We start from the raw sequence: 23,914 nt of genomic DNA on the forward strand, positions 1-23,914 counted from the left end.
AATTTAATCTTCAATTATGGCTTCAGATACAACAATTGGTCATATCATTCATCTCCATCTTGATGTTTTCTTCTGGGTAGATGTTTCACATTTCTTCCTTTAACATGTAACTTATTATTGGTGCATCCTCAACCAACGAAACCTGTTTAAACTTAAATTATATTCTCACGCCATGACTCCAATTAATGTCTTTCCCTTGGGAATATTAAATTATATCGTAGCTGTAGTCTGTATTAATCAAATTGGATAAATGATATTTTTAAAAAGTAATGTTTGTATGACTCATTGTTGTGGCTAATTGTTCAGCATTGCAGTGGATTAAGATTTATTTTAACCTTGTTCAATGTAGATGTTTTACAAAAACTTCAGCATTATGTGTTGGCCAGTGATTCTTTTTGGTAGATTTGACATTTGTTTTAAACATTTGATTTAAATAGCATAATTTAATCTGTGTAATTTATTTCACTCCACAAAGAATCGTATTGCTATTTATTTATTTATTTATTTATTTAATCAGTAATTTAACTAATAGATATGTGTGCTTACGAACAATTTGTTACTATTCACGATAGATTTTGATTTTGTAATAGGAAACATTTGATTGTAGTTCTTAACATACACTCAGAGGGTCGCTCTTTACCAACAGACTAAAATTATTGAAGCTCCTCACCCTGTTCATGATATATTCCAGCTTTCTCCTAATACAGAGGACCATTGCTGCAGAAGGTTGTGTTTATTGTGGACATGAAATAATGTATTTTATTAACAGTCAGTACATGCTTTTCGATTAAAAGAGGAATTGTGGACGTTGCGGAATGGAAAAGTATAGTTTTTCGTTTTCGGCACCATGCATTTTAGCTTGTATTTGTATTTTGATTCCTTCTGTCCATGGGGATTTGAGCTACACATTCCCAGAAGAAACGAAGCTACAATATGTGATCGGAAATGTAGCAAAGGATATTGGTCTTGATGTGAAACGATTATCTGCTCGTAAAGCTCGAATAGAGACGGAAGGCAGCGCTAAACGGTATTGCGACATTAATCTGAATAGTGGAAATCTGGTCGTGGCGGAAACAATAGATCGAGAGAAGCTTTGTGGGTCGAAAATTTCGTGCATTCTTAATTTCGAGCTTGTGTTGGAAAATCCTCTTGATGTGCATCGCATTTCACTGCAGATTCAGGATGTAAACGACAACGCGCCGAGATTTCCTAACGATCGGATTACATTTAATATGATGGAATCAACCGACAAAGGAGAGCGTTTCCGTTTGGATGAAGCTCACGATTCTGATATTGGCCAAAATTCTGTTCAAGAGTATTCGCTGGAAAGAAATAATCATTTTGTTTTGTCGGTTAAAGAAAACACGGAGGGAGGAAAATACGCTGAACTGGTTATGGAAAAAGAGCTGGATCGTGAACTGACGAAGGAAATAGATTTAATATTTACTGCGACTGATGGAGGCACACCACAGAGGTCTGGTACTGCAGTTATCCACATCAATGTGCTCGATGCTAATGACAATACCCCGGTTTTTAGTCAGTCTGTGTATAAGGTTACTCTGGCTGAAAACGCAGCGCTGGGTGCAGAAGTAGTTACAGTGATCGCCACAGACGCCGATGAGGGGGTAAACGGGGAAGTCAGTTATGAATTTAGTCGAATATCTGACACAGCTGAAAAGTTATTCTCGATTGATAGGATAACTGGTCGAATTACAGTGAACGGAAACATCGATTATGAAGAGGAAACTACATATGAAATGAGAGTCCAGGCAAAAGATGGTTCTGGTTTAACATCCACTGCAAAAATTATTATAGACATCACTGATGTAAATGACAACTCTCCAAGAATTATTCTTAAATCACTGAATGATCCAATTCCTGAAAATAGTATTGTAGGCACTGAAGTGGCCATCATTAATATTCAGGATAATGATTCAATTGATAATCGAAAAGTCAGATGCTCCATTCATGAAAATGTTCCTTTTAAATTAAACCCATCCATTAAAAACTACTTTTCTTTGGTAACCACCAGCTTGTTAGACAGAGAGAAAGAATCAGATTATAACATAACAATCATTGCTACGGATGGAGGATCTCCACCTTTATCAACATCAATGACCATTCATTTAACCATATCTGATGTGAATGACAATCCTCCTGTATTTAAACAGCAATCCTACACTGCATATGTAATGGAAAATAACAAACCAGGAACCTCTGTTAGTTCTGTTACTGCAGGAGACCCAGACTGGAGGCAGAACGGTACAGTAATGTATTCCCTGGTGCCCAGTGAGATAAACGGTCTTCCTGCATCCTCATTTTTATCTGTTAACTCAGACACAGGAGTGATCCAGGCTGTGAGGTCATTTGACTATGAAAAGTTCAGAAACTTTAAAGTCCAGGTTGTAGCCAGAGACAATGGTTCTCCTCCACTCAGCAGCAATGTGACTGTGAGTGTGTTCATATCAGATGAGAATGATAACTCTCCACAGATATTATACCCTGCTCCAGAGGGAAAGTCTTTAATGACTGAGATGGTCCCTAAAGCTGCTCTCTCTGGCTCTCTGGTCTCCAAAGTCATTGCTGTGGATGCTGACTCTGGACAGAACGCGTGGCTGTCATATCAGATCGTCAAATCTACTGATCCAGGACTTTTCAATATTGGTCTCCATAGTGGAGAGATCAGGGCTCAGAGGGACATTACTGAATCTGACAGCATGAAACAGAACCTTGTGATCTCAGTGAAAGATAATGGACAGCCGCCTCTCTCTGCTACCTGTTCTGTATATTTACTTATTTCTGACAATCTTGCTGAAGTTCCAGAGCTTAAAGACATGACTTATGAGGAGAGCAATTCCAAATTGACTTTTTATCTGATCATTGCGCTAGTTTCCGTCTCCACCTTCTTTCTGACTTTCATTATTCTGATCCTGGCTGTGAGGTTTTGCCACAGGAGAAAGCCCAGACTGTTGTTTGATGGAGCAGTGGCCATTCCCAGTGCGTATCTCCCTCCCAACTATGCAGAGGTGGAGGGAGCTGGAACTCTCCGTAGTTCTTACAATTATGACACGTATCTAACAACAGGATCACGTACCAGTGACTTCAAGTTCATCACGTCTTACAATGACAGCACTCTTACTGCTGGTGGAACTCTGAAGAAGGTACAAAATGAGACTTTAGCTGCAAGCCTGATTACGCTTAATAATATAGGAGAGGCAGATGAGGTAAGAATTCTTGCCTTTCCTTTGTTTGGTGACTTTGTAATATAATTCCATTGGATGTTCCTTAAAAGTGCATTAACTCAGTACATTTTTGTCTAGTAACATGGGATGACATCACAAAATATTTAGAATGTGATGAAGCTCCCTGCGTTGTTTAAGTATTGTTTGCTGTAGCACTGCCTTATGGAGGATTACATGATATAACTAGTTGTTTTTCAACTTACTCACGTATTATAACTTTCATGAATCATAAACTTTCTGTGGAGTAAATTGTGGTCAAATCACATTTTCTAGTGTGAAGACTTTAATTTCCTGATGTGTTAATTTTGTCTATTCTTTGATTCTTATTCATTTCTCATTTCTTTCCATTTCTCATTTTCTTGTATGATTGATTGCTTGTATTGAATCAGAAATAATTTCAAACAAGCTGATAGCTCAATCGTCGCTTCTTGCCTTTCCATGCACAACCCTGTTTATTTCCTGCTTGTACAAATGAAGGGATACACAATGTGGACTACAGTGTGATTTAAATTAGTATCATAGCTGCTGTTTGTGTGTTCATTCCTCTACCTGCTGTAGGTATAGACTAGCCAAACAGATCATATTTTATCCTTCAGTGTACCATGAGTGTGTCTCGATATTTTGTCCAAACTTGTATGCAGAGCATGGTCCCAAACTATTACTCCTCTTTCCCACACTGTCTAATGATGCTCTGAGCTGAATGGTTGATGCTGCTGCTAGGTGTCACATTTTAATTATACTTGAGATACTTGAGATAAATATGTATGAGTTACTTGAGATACTTGAGATAAATATGCACTTGTTGTTTTTCTTTTTCTTCATCTGTCAGAAAATTGCAAACATACTTGTAATATATCATGCAGGCTCTAATAATAGCAACCAAAATTAAGGATTCTCTTCATATTTGTGCACAGTTTTGTGAAATAGTAATGAAACTAATAATGTCAAATGCATCATTTAAGCACTAATATTTAGGCCTGTATTGATTTTTCAGAAATTTGTTGCGTTTGTCATCCTGAATTCTTAATATTGTATACATACGAAAAGAAGTGGGTTTAAGTGCCATATAGCAATGTTTATTCGTGATTTCAATGATTAGCAGGTGAATTCATTGTCTGTTTGTAACAAACCACTGTGTCTCTTAAAGTCTTGAGTCTTACACAAAAAGATCCATCAGTATTATGGCTAACTGGAGGCTCTCCATGCTGCCGATATTTAAGGCGTCCTTCTCTCTATTTGCTGTGGTTCATCATTTAAAGAATTCACATGGTAATACAGCTGAGAAAATCATAACTTTTAGATATGGACAAAAATTTTGTTTTTATCAAACATTCTAGTCGCATAATTTACTTAAAAATATGCTTTAAACACTTATTAAATAATGTGCAATTACTCTTTTTGAATAATTCCGTAACTCCTGACAGACTTTAGCAATTAGAGAAAATGACACAGAGTAGTGAACGTTGTTATACGTACCGCTTTATTTTACATACCGCTGTTTTATTAATAATATTTTATGTTATTTGATTAAAGTTAAACAGATATAACCACGTGATCTTTGCTCCATATCCAGACGTTTTCAGTTTTAGCACCATCCACGTGGACAGCACAAGTGCTCTACTGCAGACATAGGAAAATGTTTAAAATAAGGCATGTTCACTGAATGCTTTTCGGTCAGGTTAATAAGACGCTACTCCCATTTATTGCTGTAGTTTTTGCTGATTAATTTGTACCTGCAATAAAAGCAAAATGCTCAGAGCGTTGCTGTTGACCATCACTTACACACATTACTAAACCTTTCCGCCCAGTCCTTAAATACTCAGTTGCTGAGATCAACGACAGCAAAAACTAGCGATATACAAAATGGAGTAGTCTACCTTATCTCTTAGGTGGATGGATTTGTAAAAATTTCTACACATTGCCTTAATATAAAATAATTTGCAGAGCTATTCGAGTGAGGAATTTCAACTCTTCAGATATGGGATGCAGGATGCTTTCGGTCCCGTTGTCTTCTCTACTCGTGGCGCTTCTTTCCTTCATTTTTCATACCGCCCATGGAGACATGAGCTACACAGTTCCAGAGGAAACCAAGATGCAGTATGTGATTGGAAATATTGCAAAGGATCTTGGATTGGATGCGTTAAAATTATCAACAGGAAAAGCCCGAGTTGAAACGGAGGATAGCAGCAAGCGGTATGTGGATATTAATTTTAATACTGGAGAGTTGATCGTTTCAGAGACAATAGACCAGGAAAAGCTTTGTGGTTCGAGATTAAATTGCATCCTGAATCATGAACTCGTCTTAGATGGAGCAGTGGCCATTCCCAGTGCGTATCTCCCTCCCAACTATGCAGAGGTGGAGGGAGCTGGAACTCTCCGTAGTTCTTACAATTATAAGTCGTATCTAACAACAGGATCACGTACCAGTGACTTCAAGTTCATCACTTCTTACAATGACAGCACTCTTACTGCTGGTGGAACTCTGAAGAAGGTACAAAATGAGACTTTAGCTGCAAGCCTGATTACGCTTAATAATATAGGAGAGGCAGATGAGATAAGAATTCTTGCCTTTCCTTTGGGTAGTGACTTTGTAATATAATTCAATTGGATGTTCCTTAAAAGTGCATTAATTCAGTACATTTTTGTCTAGTAACATGGGATGACATCACAAAATATTTAAAATGTGATGAAGCTCCCTGCATTGTTTAAGTATTGTTTGCTGTAACTTAATCGCCGCTTCTTGCCTTTCCATGCACAACCCTGTTTATTTCCTGCTTGTACAAATGAAGGGATACACAGTGTGGACTACAGTGTGATTTAAATTAGCATCATAGCTGCTGTTTGTGTGTTCATTCCTCTACCTGCTGTAGGTATAGACTAGCCAAACAGATCATATTTTATCCTTTACTGTAGCATGAGTGTGTCTCGATATTTTGTCCAAACTCGTATGCAGAGCACGGTACTAAACTATTACTCCTCTTTCCCACACTGTCTAATGATGCTCTGAGCTGAATGGTTGATGCTGCTCCTAGGTGTCACATTTTAATTATACTTGAGATGTTAAATATGCACTTGTCATTTTTCTTTTTCTTCATCTGTCAGAAAATTGCAAGCGAACTTGTAATATATCATTCAAGCTCTAATCATTGCAACCAAAATTTATACTTCTCTTCATATTTGTGCACAGTTTTGTGAAATAGTAATGAAACCAATAATGTCAAATGCATCATTTAATGTGAAGCATTAATACTGAGGCCTGTACTGATTTTTCAGAGGTTTGTGGCGTTTGTCATCCTGAATTCTTAATATTGTAGACATGTGAAAAGAAGTGGTCTTAATTGTCATTTAGAAATGTTTATTTGTAATTTTAATGATTAGCAGGTGAATTCATTGTCTCTTTGTAACAAACCACTTGTGTCTCTTAAAGTCTTGAATCTTACAAAAAGATCCATCAGTATTATGGCTAACTGGAGGCTCTCCATGGTGCTGAAATTTAAGGCGTCATTCTCTCTTTTCGCTGTGGGACATTATTTAAAGAATTCACACAGTAATATAACTGAGAACATCAATACTTTTGGATTTGGACAATTTTTTTTGTTTTTTTTTATCGGATTTTCTAGTCGCATAATTTATTTAAAAAAACGCCTCAAACACTTATTAAATAATGTGCAGTTACTCTTTTTGAATAATTCTATAACTCCTGACAGACTTCAGCAATTAGAGAAAATGACACAGAGTTCTGAACTTTGTGTTATACGTACTGCTTTATTTTACATACCGCTGTTTTATTAATGATATTTTATGTTATTTGAGAAAATTTAAACAGATATTACTACGTGATCTTTGCTTTGTTTTCAGTTTTAGCACCGTCCACGTGGACAGCACAAGTGCTATACTGCAGACATAGGAAAATTTTTAAAATAAGGCATGTTCACTGAATGCTTTTCGCGCTTCACTCAGTCTAAATAAGACTCTACTCACATTCATTGCTGCAGTTGTTGCTGATTAATTTGTACCTGCAATAAAAGCAAAATGCTCAGAGCGTCGCTGTTGACCATCACTTACACACATTACTAAACCTTTCCGCCCAGTCCTTAAATACTCAGTTGCTGAGATCAACGACAGCAAAAACTAGCGATATACAAAATGGAGTAGTCTACCTTATCTCTTAGGCGGATGGATTTCTAATTATTTCTACACATTGCCTTAATATAAAACTATACACAGCGTTATTCGAGTGAGGAATTTCAACTCTTCAGATATGGGATGCAGGATGCTTTCGGTCCCGTTGTCTTCTCTACTCGTGGCGCTTCTTTCCTTCATTTTTCATACCGCCCATGGAGACATGAGCTACACAGTTCCAGAGGAAACCAAGCCGCAGTATATCGTTGGAAATATTGCAAAGGATCTTGGATTGGATGCGTTAAAATTATCAACAAGAAAAGCCCGAGTTGAAACAGAGGATAGCAGCAAGCGGTATGTGGATATTAATTTTAATACTGGAGATTTGATCGTTTCAGAGACAATAGACCGGGAAAAGCTTTGTGGTTCGAGATTAAACTGCATCCTGAATCATGAACTCGTCCTAGAAAATCCTCTAGAACTACACCGCGTTTCTCTGAATATTCAGGATATTAACGACAATGCGCCGAAATTTCTCAATGAGCGCATACATCTAGAAATTCCCGAGTCCGCTATAAAAGGCCAGCGCTTCCGTTTAGATGAAGCTCACGATTCTGATATCGGACAAAACGGAGTTAATGGCTATTCGCTCCAGAAGAACGAACATTTTGTTTTGTCTGAAGAAGAAAATAAAAACGGACGGAAATACGCGGAACTTGTGTTGGATAAAGAGCTGGATCGCGAACAACAGAAGGATATTGACTTGATACTTACCGCAGTGGATGGCGGGATTCCTCAGAGATCAGGGACTGCTGTTATACACATCACAGTACTAGATGCTAATGATAATGTTCCGGTGTTCAGTCAGTCTGTATATAAAGTTGTTTTAGCTGAAAACGCACCAGTAGGAACAGAAGTCGTTACTGTGAGCGCAGAAGATGCAGATGAAGGAGCTAACGGTGCAGTTACCTATGAATTCAGTCACATCCCGGATAACGCAGCACAACTGTTTAGGATTGATAAACTCACAGGACAAATTAGGATAAATGGAGATATTGACTATGAGGAGGAAAAGTATTATGAAATTGGAGTCCAAGCTAAAGATGGATCTGGCTTAGCATCAACTGCAAGTGTTATTATAGATATCAGTGATGTCAATGATAATGCTCCTAAAGTTATTCTTAAATCTTTGAATAATCCTCTACCTGAGAATGTTATTGTAGGCACTGAAGTCGCGATTATTAATGTTCAGGATAAAGATTCAGGGGATAATCGACAGATCCGTTGTTCAATTCAGGGAAATGTTCCTTATAAATTGAATCCATCCATTAAAAATTATTTTTCACTGGTAACGACAGGCATGCTAGATCGAGAGCTGGAAGAAGAATATAACATAACAATCACTGCTTCTGATGGAGGATCTCCACCATTATCCTCATCCATGACCATTCATTTATCTGTAGCAGACATCAACGACAATCCTCCTGTATTTGAACAGCAATCCTACACTGCATATGTAATGGAAAATAACAAACCAGGAACCTCTATTATTTCTGTTACTGCAAAAGATCCAGACTGGAGGCAGAACGGTACAGTATTGTATTCTCTGGTGCCCTGTGAGATAAACGGTCTTCCATCAACCTCATTTTTATCTGTTAACTCAGATACAGGAGTGATCCAGGCTGTGAGGTCATTTGACTATGAAAAGATCAGAAACTTTACAGTCCAGGTTGAAGCCAGAGACAATGGTTCTCCTCCACTTAGCAGCAACGTGACTGTGAGTGTGTTTATATCAGATGAGAATGATAATTCTCCACAGATATTATACCCTGCTCCAGAGGGAAAGTCTTTAATGACTGAGATGGTCCCTAAAGCTGCTCTCTCTGGCTCTCTGGTCTCCAAAGTCATTGCCGTAGATGCTGACTCTGGACAGAACGCGTGGCTGTCGTATCAGATTGTCAAATCTACTGATCTGGGACTTTTCACTATCGGTCTCCATAGTGGAGAGATCAGGGCTCAGAGGGACATTACTGAATCTGACAGCATGAAACAGAACCTCATTATCTCAGTGAAAGATAATGGACAGCCGCCTCTCTCTGCTACCTGTTCTGTATATTTACTTATTTCTGATAATCTTGCTGAAGTTCCAGAGCTTAAAGACATGACTTATGAGGAGAGCAATTCCAAACTGACTTTTTATCTGATCATTGCGCTAGTTTCCGTCTCCACCTTCTTTCTGACTTTCATTATTCTGATCCTGGCTGTGAGGTTTTGCCACAGAAGAAAGACCAGATTGTTGTTTGATGGAGCAGTGGCCATTCCCAGTGCGTATCTCCCTCCCAACTATGCAGATGTGGAGGGAGCTGGAACTCTCTGTAGTTCTTACAATTATGACACGTATCTAACAACAGGATCACATACCAGTGACTTCAAGTTCATCACGTCTTACAATGACAGCACTCTTACTGCTGGTGGAACTCTGAAGAAGAGCCAAGATGAGGTTTTAGGTGCGAGTCTCATTACACTCAATACAGAGGATGCACTTGAGGTAAGCCATGAAAATGTTTTACATAGAATTCAATTAATTTAATCTTAAATTAGTTCTACCGAGACTACATTTGGTCATATCTTTAATCTCCATGTGGATGGTGTGGAATAAAAATTCTACTGTGCTCACTACTACAATCTGACTCCAGCTCCACACCGACCCGACAGCTCAGTCTAAGTGAGACTCACAGTTAGTAAGGCCTCAAAACTAAATAAGCCAATCAAGCAGACTAGATGAATGCAGATAAGAGATTTTATTTTGTAATCAGCGCTGACACAAGAATTGAGATGCTCACACATGAACGTCCCAACAACCTCTCTCTGGGGAACTCCAACTCCAGCCTTTATATACATTTCCCTTATCTTCCCAATGCAACACGTCACTGGTTCTTTGCCTAGACAATCCCACCCATCTTTCTTTTTTGGACCTTTTAGATTCTTTTTTACACCATTATCTTTGAATTTACAACTTTTCGAATACCATTATAATTAAACTTCCCTAAATCATTATATTAAAAATTGGGCGTTTCCGCCCCCACCAGTGGGATTGTCTTCGGCCTCACTCTCGCCAACACCTCATTCTTCTTCAGGAGACAGCATGGGTAAGTTCTCAGTCCTTCAGGGGTCAACACCCTTTCTTTTATTTTTCTACATTACACTCTACACTTCATGGCTTTTCTGATTTATCTGCTGTCTTCTACGTATGTACTCTAGATATTTCGCCTGGTACCACCATTGCCATCCAGCACGCGCTGCGCTTACTTCATGATGAGATCACTGCCGCTCAAGGTACCAGTGGAGCGAAGATTGACCATAATAATCTAGGGTACGTCTCTGCCATTGATTGGTCCAAGTTTGGAAAGCCTGGTACCGCAGAGAAAGCCTGCCAGACTGACATCATTGATACAACTATTTGTTCTTCAAAGCCCTTGCAGCCTGTGTGCAAGGCCCATGACAGGCCAACATGCCGTGTTAAACCTTATATTGTTCTTAAGCTCAAACGACCTAACGAATAAACCTTACCTGAGAACTCACTCCTGCTGTCCCCTGATTATTTCACACTACATCACACCTCATACACATATCCTCATTTACAAAATTATGTCCCACAATGGCTACTTCCTTTAACATGCAACTTGTTATTGATGCATCCTCAAATAATGAAAACTGTTTGAATTTTAATTCAAATGACTCCAATTAATTTCTTTATCTGGGGATTATTAAATTATTATTAAATCGTATCTGTAGTCTGTACTCATCAAATTGGAAAAATTAATCTTTTAGAAATTAATGTTTTTATGACTCAGTGTTGTGGGTAATTGTTCAGCATTGCAGTGGATTAAGAGTTACTTTAACCTTGTTCACTGTAGATGTTTTACAAAAACTTCAGCATTATGTGTTGGCCAGTGATTCTTTTTTGTAGATTTGACGTTTGTTTTAACCATTTCATTTAAGTAGCATAATTTAACGTGTATAATTTATTTCACTCCACAGAGAATCGTATTCCTATTCATTTACTTATTTATTTAGTCAGTTATATAACTAATAGAAATGTCTGCTTACGAACAATGTTACTATTCACTATAGATTTCGATTTTGTAATAGAAAACATTTGACTGTAGTTCTCGACATATACTCAGAAGGTCGCTCTTTACCAACGGACTGAAACTGTTCAAGCTCTCCACCCTTTTCATGATATGTTCCAGCTTTCTCCCCATACAGAGGACCATTGCTGCAGAAGGTTGTGTTTGCTAAGGACATTAAATCATATATTTAATTAACATTAGGTACGTGTTTTTCGATTAAAAGAGATATTGTGGGCGTTGCGGAATGGAAAAGAAAAGCGTTTCGTTTTCGGTACCATGGATTTTGGCTTGTATTTGTATTTTGATTCCTGCTGTCCGAGGAGATTTGAGTTACACATTCCCAGAAGAAACGAAGCTACAATATGTGATCGGAAATATAGCAAAGGATCTTGGACTTGATGTGAAACGATTATCTGCTCATAAAGCTCGGATAGAGACGGAAGGCAGCGCTAAACGGTATTGCGACATTAATCTGAGTAGTGGAAATCTGGTCGTGGCGGAAACAATAGATCGAGAGAAGCTCTGTGGGTCGAAAATTTCATGCATTCTTAATTACGAGCTTGTGTTGGAAAATCCTCTTGATGTGCATCGCATTTCACTGCAGATTCAGGATATAAACGACAACGCGCCGAGATTTCCTAACGATCGGATTACATTTAATATAATGGAATCAATCATTAAAGGAGAACGTTTTCCTTTGGATGAAGCACACGATTCGGATATCGGCCAAAATTCGGTTCAAGGATATTCGCTGGAAAGAAATAATCATTTTGTTTTATCGATTAAAGAAAACACGGAGGGAGGAAAATACGCTGAACTGGTTTTGGAAAAAGAGCTGGATCGTGAACTGACGAAGGAAATAGATTTAATATTTACTGCGACTGATGGAGGCACACCACAGAGGTCTGGTACTGCAGTTATCCACATCAATGTGCTTGATGCTAATGACAATACCCCGGTTTTTAGTCAGTCTGTGTATAAGGTTACTCTGGCTGAAAACGCAGCGCTGGGTGCAGAAGTAGTTACAGTGAGCGCTACAGACGCCGATGAGGGGGTAAACGGGGAAGTCAGTTATGAATTTAGTCGAATATCTGATACAGCTGAAAAGTTATTTTCTATTGATAGGATAACTGGTCGAATTACAGTGAACGGAAATATTGATTATGAAGAGGAAAGTACATATGAAATGAGAGTCCAGGCAAAAGATGGTTCTGGCTTAGCGTCCACTGCCAAAATGATTATAGACATCACTGATGTAAATGACAACGCTCCAAGAATTATTCTTAAATCACTGAATGATCCAATTCTCGAAAATTCTGTGATTGGAACTGAAATAGCCATAATAAATATTCAGGATAATGATACAGGAGATAATCGAAAAGTCAGATGCTCCATTCAAGAAAATGTTCCTTTTAAATTAAACCCATCTATTAAAAATTACTTTTCTCTGCTAACCACGAGTTTGTTAGACAGAGAGAAAGAATCAGATTATAACATAACAATCACTGCTACTGATGGAGGATCTCCACCTTTATCAACATCTATGACCATTCATTTAACTGTATCTGATGTGAATGACAATCCTCCTGTATTTAAGCAGCAATCCTACATTGCATATATAATGGAAAATAACAAACCAGGAACCTCTATTAGTTCTGTTACTGCTAGTGACCCAGACTGGAGGCAGAATGGTACAGTAATGTATTCTCTGGTGTCCAGTGATTTAAATGGTCTTCCAGTGTCCTCATTTTTATCCATTAACTCAGACACAGGAGTTATCCAGGCTTTGAGGTCATTTGACTATGAAAAGTTCAGAAACTTCAAAGTCCAGGTTGTAGCCAGAGACAATGGTTCTCCTCCACTCAGCAGCAACGTGACTGTGAGTGTGTTTATATCAGATGAGAATGATAACTCTCCACAGATATTATACCCTGCTTCAGAGGGAAGGTCTTTAATGACTGAGATGGTCCCTAAAGCTGCTCTCTCTGGCTCTCTGGTCTCCAAAGTCATCGCTGTGGATGCTGACTCTGGACAGAATGCATGGCTCTCGTATCAGATTATCAAATCTTCTGATCCGGGACTTTTCACTATCGGCCTCTATAGTGGAGAGATCAGGGCTCAGAGGGACATTACTGAATCTGACAACATGAAACAGAACCTCGTCATCTCAGTGAAAGATAATGGACAGCCACCTCTCTCTGCTACCTGCTCTGTATATTTACTTATTTCTGATAATCTTGCTGAAGTTCCAGAACTTAAAGACATGACTTATGATGAGAGCAATTCCAAACTGACTTTTTATCTGATAATTGCGCTAGTTTCTGTCTCCACCTTCTTTCTGACTTTCATTATTCTGGTCCTGGCTGTGAGGTTTTGCCACAGGAGAAAGCCCAGACTGTTTTTTGATGGAGCAGTGGCCATTCCCAGTGCGTATCTCCCTCCCAACTATGCAGAGGTGGAGGGAGCTGGAACTCTCCGTAGTTCTTACAATTATGACACGTATCTAACAACAGGATCACGTACCAGTGACTTCAAGTTCATCACATCTTACAATGACAGCACTCTTACTGCTGGTGGATCTCTGAAGAAGAGTCCAGATCTTGCAAATACAAGCAACCTTTTTGATGTGGAAGAGCTAGTCGAGGTAAGATTAGTAATTCAATATTATTTCAGTTTTAGATTTTAATACTAAAAAAGTCATGTTCACCTCTTCCTGCCCATTCTTTTTTTGGTGTTTACTTTCCTGCTTTTTATAAGTCCTAATACTTTTTTATAAAATAAAAAAAAGAAAGAACAAAAGAGGATGCAAAATGCATCTAATTTCTATTCTTAATTGCAAATTGTGATCTACAATCCTACACTACATACATTCTCTACTAGACCGAAGAAAAAAGATGCACAGTGGCTCGAAAAAGTATGTGAACCTTTTGAATTTTCATGGTTTTCTGCATAAATTTGTTATAAAATGTGATCAGATCTTCATCTAGTCTAAGAGTATTAAAATACTCTTGTGTAATGTGCCTAAATAATGACACAAAAAAATTCTGATCTTTCTTGTCTTCATTAAACACACTCAATCAACATCCAAAATGTTAGTGGAAAAAGTAAGTGAACTCTTGGAATTAATATCTGGTTTACCCCTCCCGCCTGGTAGCAATAACAACCGGGTCCTTCCTGTAGCTGTGGATCAGACTTACACATTGTTCAGAAGGAATTTTAGCCCATTCATCCAGCAGAACTGCTTTAGCTCTGTCATATTCTTTGAATGTCTCCTGTGTATGGCTCTCTTCAAGTCATTCCATAGCATCTCTATTGGGTTGATGTCAGGGCTCCAACTTGGCCAATCCAAAAAGTGGATTTTGTTTTTCTGAAGCCATTCTGTTGTGGACTTGCTCTGGTGTTTTGGGTCATTGTCCTGTTGCATCACCAAACTTCTACAGAGTTTAAGCTGTCTTACAGATATTCTCTCATTGTCCTGAAGAATTTTTTGATACACTTGGGAATTCATCTTCCCCTCAATGACTGCAAGCTAGCCAGGCCCATATCATGATGTTTCCTCCACCATACTTTATGGTTGGGTTGATGGTTTCATGATGTGATTTTTTTTACAGCAGATGTAGTTCTGCTTGTTCTTTCCGAATAGTTCAATCTTAGTTTCATCAGTCCAAAAAACATTTTGCCAATACCACTGTGGAGTGTCAGTGTGCTCTTTTGCAAACTTCAGCCATGCAGCAATGTTCTTTTTAGTGAGCAGCAGCACCTTCGTTGTGTCCTGCTACAGACACCCTGCTTGTTCAATGTTTTACATACTGTAGACTCATGAACACAGATGTTAGTCAGTTCCAATGATGCCTTCAAATCTTTGGCTGTCTTTCAGGGTTGTTTCTTTACCTCACTGATGAGTCTTCACTGCGCTCTTGGGGTCATTTTGACTGGGTACCCACTTATTGGTAGTGTAGCCACAGTCCCAAAGTGTCTCCATTTGAAGATCGTTTACTGTAGACTGGTTAATTTCTAAACTCTTTAAAATAACTTAGTAAACCTTTCCAGCATTATGTAAATCAACATTTCTTGATCATAGATCTTCTGAAAGCTCTTTTTGGTGAGGCATGGCTCATATAAAAGTATTCTTCTTGCTTTATAGAAGATTTTTATCTTGAAGTGTGTACTACTTAGTCCACCACTTCTGATAATTAGTATGCTGAGGCCTGTTTCAGCACCACACTCTGGTAGACAGCGTCAAGAGCGGCTTTATATAGATGAGTGGATAATACATGAATTCAGTTTACTGTAAACAGAGACAATTTTCTTTATTGTGCTTTTTGTTGAGTTGATGGAATATAAAAATATGTAATCTGCTGTGGAAGAATAAATTCTATTTGCTACTGCAGTTTTGTAAAATAAATAAATAAAATGAATAAATAAATAATGCTGATTGCTGATGCTATCTCTCCTACTGAGAATTGGCGATATTAGCCGAAACTCTGAGTACATTAACCGTTAGAGAAAATGAAAATTAGGTAGGATTATTCCACTCAATATAATTACGTATAACTTTTCTTCGAGTTGTGTCAGGAATGGTCCAGTTAGTAAAAGTAATCTGGTTTAAAATCGACAGTGTTAATGCTTCGTCATGTAAGGTTTAGTGCCGTTAATTTTCCTGTGGATGAACTGGCAATAATTCTCTTGCTGGATTCTTTTTCATTTGAGTTATTATGAGATTTTGCTCAAATGTAAATATCACAATCTTGACAGAGAGTATTTTTAATAAACGGAATTAATTTCATAATTTTCATGTTAAATGAATGGTTATAAAATGAAGGGCGAGTATAGGAGTATAGCACAAACTATCCTGCAATATTCAAAAAAATGCTCAAAGGGTCGCTGTTTACCGAGGAAAAAACATAAATATCTCCACCCAATGGCAATAATATTCCAGCTTTCCATGAGACGGAGAAGCATTGTTGCAGATTTACGTATGTGTTGTAGAAAGAACTTCAGAGAAGACCAAGTTTAATTAGCACAAGCCTTTGTTTCAAAGGAGGTTGGAACGAAAGATGTCTTTATTTTCGACTCTGTATTGTTTGGTTGGAATTTTCATGGTTTCTCTCGCTGTCCGTGGAGATCTGAGTTACACAGTGCCAGAAGAAACGAAGCAACAATATGTGATGGGAAATATAGCAAAGGATCTCGGACTTGATTTGAAACGATTATCTGCTCGGAAAGCTCGGATAGAAACAGAGGACAGCGCTAAACGGTATTGCGACATTGATCTGAATAGTGGAAATCTGGTCGTGGCGGAAACAATAGATCGAGAGGAGCTCTGCGGGTCGAAAATTTCTTGCATTCTTAATTACGAGCTTGTGTTGGAAAATCCTCTTGATGTGCATCGCATTTCACTGCAGATTCAGGATGTAAACGACAACGCGCCGAGATTTCCTAACGATCGGATAATGTTTGATATCCGGGAATCAGCTGATAAGAGTGAGCGTTTTCCTTTGGACGAAGCTCACGATTCTGATATTGGCCAGAATTCGGTTCAAGGATATTCACTGGAAAGAAATAATCATTTTGTTTTGTCGGTTAAAGAAAACACGGAGGGAGGAAAATACGCTGAACTGGTTTTGGAAAAAGAGCTGGATCGTGAACTGACGAAGGAAATAGATTTAATATTTACTGCGACTGATGGAGGCACACCACAGAGGTCTGGTACTGCAGTTATCCACATCAATGTACTCGATGCTAATGACAATACCCCGGTTTTTAGTCAGTCTGTGTATAAGGTTACTCTGGCTGAAAACGCAGTGCTGGGTGCAGAAGTAGTTACAGTGAGCGCTACAGATGCTGATGAGGGCGTAAACGGGGAAGTCAGTTATGAATTTAGTCGAATATCTGACAAAGCATCTAAATTATTCTCTATTGACAAGATAACTGGTCAAATTACAGTAAAAGGAAATATTGATTATGAAGAGGAAACAACGCATGAAATGAGAGTCCAGGCAAAAGATGGCCCTGGTTTAGCATCCATTGCCAAGGTTATTGTAGACATCAATGATGTAAATGACAACGCTCCTAAAATTATTCTTAAATCATTGAATGATCCAATTCCTGAGAATTCTGTGATCGGAACTGAAATAGCCATAATAAATGTTCAGGATAAAGATTCAGGAGATAATCGAAAAGTCAGATGCTCCATTCAAAAAAATGTTTCTTTTAAATTAAACCCATCCATTAAAAACTACTTTTCTTTGGTAACCACCAGCTTGTTAGACAGAGAGAAAGAATCAGATTATAACATTACAATCACTGCTACTGATGGAGGATCTCCACCTTTATCCTCATCCATGACCATTCATTTAACCGTATCAGATGTGAATGACAATCCTCCTGTATTTGAACAGCAATCCTACACTGCATATGTAATGGAAAATAACAAACCAGGAACCCCTATTAGTTCTGTTACTGCTAGAGACCCAGACTGGAGGCAGAATGGTACAGTAATGTATTCTCTGGTGTCAAGTGAGATAAGTGGTCTTCCAGCATCCTTATTTTTATCCATGAATGCAGACACAGGAGTTATCCAGGCTGTGAGGTCATTTGACTATGAGAAGTTCAGAAACTTTAAAGTCCAGGTTGTAGCCAGAGACAACGGTTCTCCTCCACTCAGCAGCAATGTGACTGTGAGTGTGTTTATATCAGATGAGAATGATAACTCTCCACAGATATTATACCCTGCTCCGGAGGGAAAGTCTTTAATGACTGAGATGGTCCCTAAAACTGCTCTCTCTGGCTCTCTTGTCTCCAAAGTCATCGCTGTGGATGCTGACTCTGGACAGAACGCATGGCTGTCGTATCAGATTGTCAAATCTACTGATCCGGGACTTTTCACTATCGGTCTCCATAGTGGAGAGATCAGGGCTCAGAGGGACATTACTGAATCTGACAGCATGAAACAGAACCTTGTGATCTCAGTGAAAGATAATGGACAGCCACCTCTCTCTGCTACCTGTTCTGTATATTTACTTATTTCTGATAATCTTGCTGAAGTTCCAGAGCTTAAAGACATGACTTATGAGGAGAGCAATTCCAAACTGACTTTTTATCTGATCATCGCGCTAGTTTCCGTCTCCACCTTCTTTCTGACTTTCATTATTCTGATCCTGGCTGTGAGGTTTTGCCACAGGAGAAAGCCTAGACTGGTGTTTGATGGAGCTGTGGCCATTCCCAGCACGTATCTCCCTCCCAACTATGCAGAGGTGGAGAGAGATGGAACTCTCCGCAGTTCTTACAATTATGACACGTATCTAACAACAGGATCACGTACAAGTGACTTCAAGTTCATCATGTCTTACAATGATAGCACTCTTACTGCTGGTGGAACTCTGAATAAGAGTCCAGATGATTCCAATGTGATCAATGTTTCAGATACAGCAGAAACACTCGAGGTAAGATAAATATTTTTTGGACCTATTAGTTTTCTTACAGGTAACTCTGGCAAATAATTTTTATTAAAAGTAAGCTTGGCGGATCCACAGCAGTAATAAACTATGAATCAATAAGCTTAAAAAAACAAACAATCTAAGAATCAAAATGTGCACTTCCCATAGATGTGGTTATTAAAGAGTCGAAATATATTGAATTTTATTTTCCATTATTTTACTGAGATGTTTTCCCTGCTCTTGTTTGTTTGTGTAGGTCTAATTTTCATAGACCCCTAAGCTTCCTGTCTTGCAGTAGTCAGGCTTGTAGAGTGGTGAATCTGTTCCTTTTTCAAAAAGATAAAAATTAATAAATAAATCAGCAATTATTTTATAACTTCACTAAGAAGCAAGTTTTTCCATTCCATGTTAATTTGAACTAATGATGAAATATTATTATTATTATTATTATTATTATTATTATTAGTAGTAGTAGTAGTAGTAATAGTAGTAGTTGTTGTAGTAGTAGTAGTAGTAGTGTTTGTTGTTGTAGACACAATGTATTGATGCCTGGTTCGTCATATTTTGTCACTTGATAGTACTACTATAATGCCAAGGTTCAGCACTTGTGTGAATGGACAGGTCTCTATCTATCTATCTATCTATCTATCTATCTATCTATCTATCTATCTATCTATCTATCTATCTATCTATCTAGGTCTTTATCTGTCAGTCTCTTTATCAGTCTATAGTGTACTTCTGCCAACATTTTTCATTTTTACACACAACCGTATGCATCGCTACTTGTCCACTTTCATGGGAGAGATCTCTGTCTCCACCCTGTACTTTAATATGTAAAGATGTGAAAGACGTCAAAATGGTGCAGGAGGAAACTCCATTAAAGAGAGTGAAATTCGTTTTCTGTTTTTGACGCTCGTGTTTTATTTGATTCTTCTCACATACTCATTTGTAACACTGCTTAATTATAAAATCATACCAATTTCTCTGGACATGTCCCGGATTTTACTATTTATTATGGAATACCCTGGATGTTCTGCGTGGTGTTTGTTGTTTGGTGTTTTGGAGGCAAAACGGTAAAGTAATGTATTCTCTGGTGCCCAGTAAGATAAACAGTCTTCCAGCATACTCATTTTTAACCATTAACTCAGACACAGAAGTGATCAAGGCTGTGAGGTCATTTGACTTTTTTTTTGACAGTTCAGAAACTTTAAAATCCAGGTTCTAGCTAGAGACAACGGTTCTCCTCTACTCAGCAGCAATGTGACTGTGAGTGTGTTCATATCAGATGAGAATGATAACTCTCCACAGATATTATACCCTGCTCCAGGGGGAAAGTCTTCAATGACTGAAATGGTCCCTAAAGCTGCTCTCTCTGGCTCTCTGGTCTCCAAAGTCATCGCTGTGGATGCTGACTCTGGACAGAACTCGTGGCTATCATATCAGATTGTCAAATCTACATTTTAGCAGCATGCTGATAGTTTATGACTGTTTTTTTTATTTTTATTTTTATTTATTTATTTTTTTGGTTGGGGGGGTAAATCACTAAACATTTCATAAAAGGATATTTTTCAGGTACAGTGAGCTAGATTAATGTGCATTTATGTTTGATTGCTTCTTAAACACACCCACTGTGACTATATTTTTTTCTCTTAGCAATTTTAAAAATATGACTTCACGTTAAACTATCTTTGTAATCAGAGAAAAAGAGCAATACAAAACTCTAAACTGCCATAACAAGAAAAATCCCCAAAGGGTCGCTGTTTAACAACAGACTTAGAATCAGAGATCTCCACCCATTGTGTTATATTGCACCATCCCATAACGTCGAGAAGGATTGCTACAGAAGGTTGTTTAGCATTTACTGTAGAATTAATTAATGAGAGCTGAAATTCCATATTAGACGTTAGGCAAGTAGATATTCGACACGATTAAAAATGGCAAAAATGATATCTTCGTTTCCTTCACTGCTTCTAATTGTATACTTCTGGACCTTTATCCTCGGTGTTCGTGGAGATTTGAGTTACACAGTGCCAGAAGAAACGAAGCTACAATATGTGATCGGAAATATAGGAAAGGATCTCGGACTTGATGTGAAACGATTATCTGCTCGGAAAGCTCGGATAGAAACAGAGGACAGCGCGAAGAGGTATTGCGACATTAATCTGAATAGTGGAAATCTGATCGTCGCGGAAACAATAGATCGAGAGAAGCTCTGTGGGTCGAAAATTTCATGCATTCTTAATTACGAGCTTGTGTTGGAAAATCCTCTTGATGTCCATCGTATTTCACTGCAGATTCAGGATATAAACGACAACGCGCCGAGATTTCCTAAAGGTCTGATTACATTTAATATGATGGAATCAGCTGATAAAGGAGAGCGTTTTCCTTTGGATGAAGCTCACGACTCTGACATAGGCCAAAACTCGGTTCAAGGATATTCACTGGAAAGAAATAATCATTTTGTTTTGTCGGTTAAAGAAAACACGGAGGGAGGAAAATACGCTGAACTGGTTTTGGAAAAAGAGCTGGATCGTGAACTGACGAAGGAAATAGATTTAATATTTACTGCGACTGATGGAGGCACACCACAGAGGTCTGGTACTGCAGTTATCCACATCAATGTACTCGATGCTAATGACAATACCCCGGTTTTTAGTCAGTCTGTGTATAAGGTTACTCTGGCTGAAAACGCAGCGCTGGGTGCAGAAGTAGTTACAGTGAGCGCTACAGACGCCGATGAGGGGGTAAACGGGGAAGTCAGTTATGAATTTAGTCGAATATCTGATACAGCATCAACATTATTTTCTATTGATAAGATAACTGGTCAAATTATAGTAAAAGGAAACATCGATTATGAAGAGGAATCTGTATATGATATAAAAGTGCAGGCCATAGATGGTTCTGGTTTAGCATCCACTGCCAAAATTATTATAGACATCACTGATGTAAATGACAACTCTCCAAGAATTATTCTTAAATCACTGAATGATCTAATTCCTGAAAATAGTATTGTGGGCACTGAAGTGGCCATTATTAATGTTCAAGATAAAGATTCAGGAGATAATCGAAAAGTCAGATGTTCTATTCAAGAAAATTTTCTTTTTAAATTAAACCCATCAATTAAAAACTACTTTTCTTTGGTAACCACCAGCTTGTTAGACAGAGAGAAAGAATCAGATTATAACATTACAATCACTGCTACTGATGGAGGATCTCCACCTTTATCAACTTCAATGACCATTCATTTAACCGTATCAGACGTGAACGACAATCCTCCTGTATTTGAACAGCAATCCTACACTGCATATGTAATGGAAAATAACAAACCAGGAACCCCTATTAGTTCTGTTACTGCTAGAGACCCAGACTGGAGGCAGAACGGTACAGTAATGTATTCTCTGGTGCCCAGTGAGATAAACGGTCTTCCAGCATCCTCATTTTTATCCGTTAACTCAGATACAGGAGTGATCCAGGCTGTGAGGTCATTTGACTATGAAAAGTTCAGAAACTTTAAATTTCAGGTTGTAGCCAGAGACAACGGTTCTCCTCCACTCAGCAGCAATGTGACTGTGAGTGTGTTCATATCAGATGAGAATGATAATTCTCCACAGATATTATACCCTGCTCCAGAGGGAAAGTTTTTAATGACTGAGATGGTCCCTAAAACTGCTCTCTCTGGCTCTCTGGTCTCCAAAGTCATCGCTGTGGATGCTGACTCTGGACAGAACGCATGGCTGTCGTATCAGATTGTCAAATCTACTGATCCGGGACTTTTCACTATCGGTCTCCATAGTGGAGAGATCAGGACTCAGAGGGACATTACTGAATCTGACAGCATGAAACAGAACCTTGTTATCTCAGTGAAAGATAACGGACAGCCGCCTCTCTCTGCTACCTGTTCTGTATATTTACTTATTTCTGATAATCTTGCTGAAGTTCCAGAACTTAAAGACATGACTTATGAGGAGAGCAATTCCAAACTGACTTTTTATCTGATCATTGCGCTAGTTTCCGTCTCCACCTTCTTTCTGTCTTTCATTATTTTGATCCTGGCTGTGAGGTTTTGTCACAGGAGAAAGCCCAGACTGTTGTTTGATGGAGCAGTGGCCATTCCCAGTGCGTATCTCCCTCCCAACTATGCAGAGGTGGAGGGAGCTGGAACTCTCCGCAGTTCTTACAATTATGACACATATCTAACCACAGGATCACGTACCAGTGACTTCAAGTTCATCACGTCTTACAATGACAGCACTCTTACTGCTGGTGGAACTCTGAAGAAGATCCAAAATGAAACTTTAGATGGGAGTTTAATTACACTTAATAATGTAGGGGATGCAGATGAGGTAAGAATTCTTGCCTTTCCTTTGCCTTGTCATATTTTTATATAATTCTGTGGAATGCTCATTACAACTGCATCAGCTCGATTTTTTCTTGTAAGGGGAGATGGAATAGCACCCATTATTTACAATGGGATAAATCTTCCTGCTTATTGTAAATATTTTTTGGTGTAGTACTGTTTTTTGAGACTTTTCTACAATACAATTTAATATTTAGTAATTCTAAATTGCCCATAGGAGTGAGTGTGAGTGTGTGTGGTTGTCTGTCTATATGTGGCCCTGTGATGGACTGGCGACCTGTCTAGGAGGTACTCCTGCCTTTTGCTCATATGTTTGCTGGGATAGGCTCCAACAGGTCCCTGTGACCCTAATTAGGAATAAAGTAGGTATAAACAATTGAATCTTTTTATTCATGCTGTGGACACCCCCTATTTTTTCACCAGTTGTGCAGAGCAGTCTTGGTTATATTTAACTCTAAGTGTTGTAGGTGCTGTTTCTATGTGTGTGTTATAGGCTGGTCTTAGCTGTTATGTTTACATGCCAGTACTAAATTGCCATTCTAATTCTGTTTTCTCTGAAATCCATCACTGCAAAATGTAATTCTGTATAACTAACACTTGGTCATGGAGACTATGAGTTTT

At 38.4% G+C, this 23,914-nt stretch overlaps 2 protein-coding genes and 1 pseudogene across 11 annotated transcripts in view; all 3 read left to right on the forward strand.

The window, feature by feature from the left end:
* LOC131366964 (protocadherin alpha-C2-like) overlaps window positions 1–23,914 on the forward strand; it is a 239,726-nt gene that overhangs the window by 43,123 nt on the left and 172,689 nt on the right. For 2 of the 10 annotated variants that reach the window (XM_058412044.1, XM_058412071.1), the window contains exon 1: window positions 7,348–9,912. The exons of 5 other annotated variants lie outside the window; for them this stretch is intronic. In XM_058412044.1, the coding sequence (XP_058268027.1) occupies window positions 7,504–9,912 (2,409 nt within the window). In that variant the 5' untranslated portion in view covers window positions 7,348–7,503. Of the gene's footprint in view, window positions 1–7,347; window positions 9,913–16,453; window positions 18,943–20,750; window positions 23,280–23,914 lie in introns of those variants that run through there. 3 more of the 10 variants (XM_058412062.1, XM_058412076.1, XM_058412045.1) reach the window with 2 other exon arrangements.
* Window positions 711–3,284, forward strand: LOC131366970 (protocadherin beta-16-like). Its single transcript, XM_058412080.1, has one exon. The coding sequence runs from the start codon at window positions 816–818 to the stop codon at window positions 3,267–3,269; it is 2,454 nt and encodes an 817-aa protein (XP_058268063.1). The 5' UTR covers window positions 711–815; the 3' UTR covers window positions 3,270–3,284.
* Window positions 11,604–23,914, forward strand: part of LOC131366969 (protocadherin beta-16-like) — a 70,546-nt pseudogene continuing 58,235 nt past the window's right edge.

This window comes from Hemibagrus wyckioides, linkage group LG16 (genome assembly GCF_019097595.1).
Source record: "Hemibagrus wyckioides isolate EC202008001 linkage group LG16, SWU_Hwy_1.0, whole genome shotgun sequence".
Classification (NCBI taxonomy): Eukaryota; Metazoa; Chordata; class Actinopteri; order Siluriformes; family Bagridae; genus Hemibagrus; species Hemibagrus wyckioides.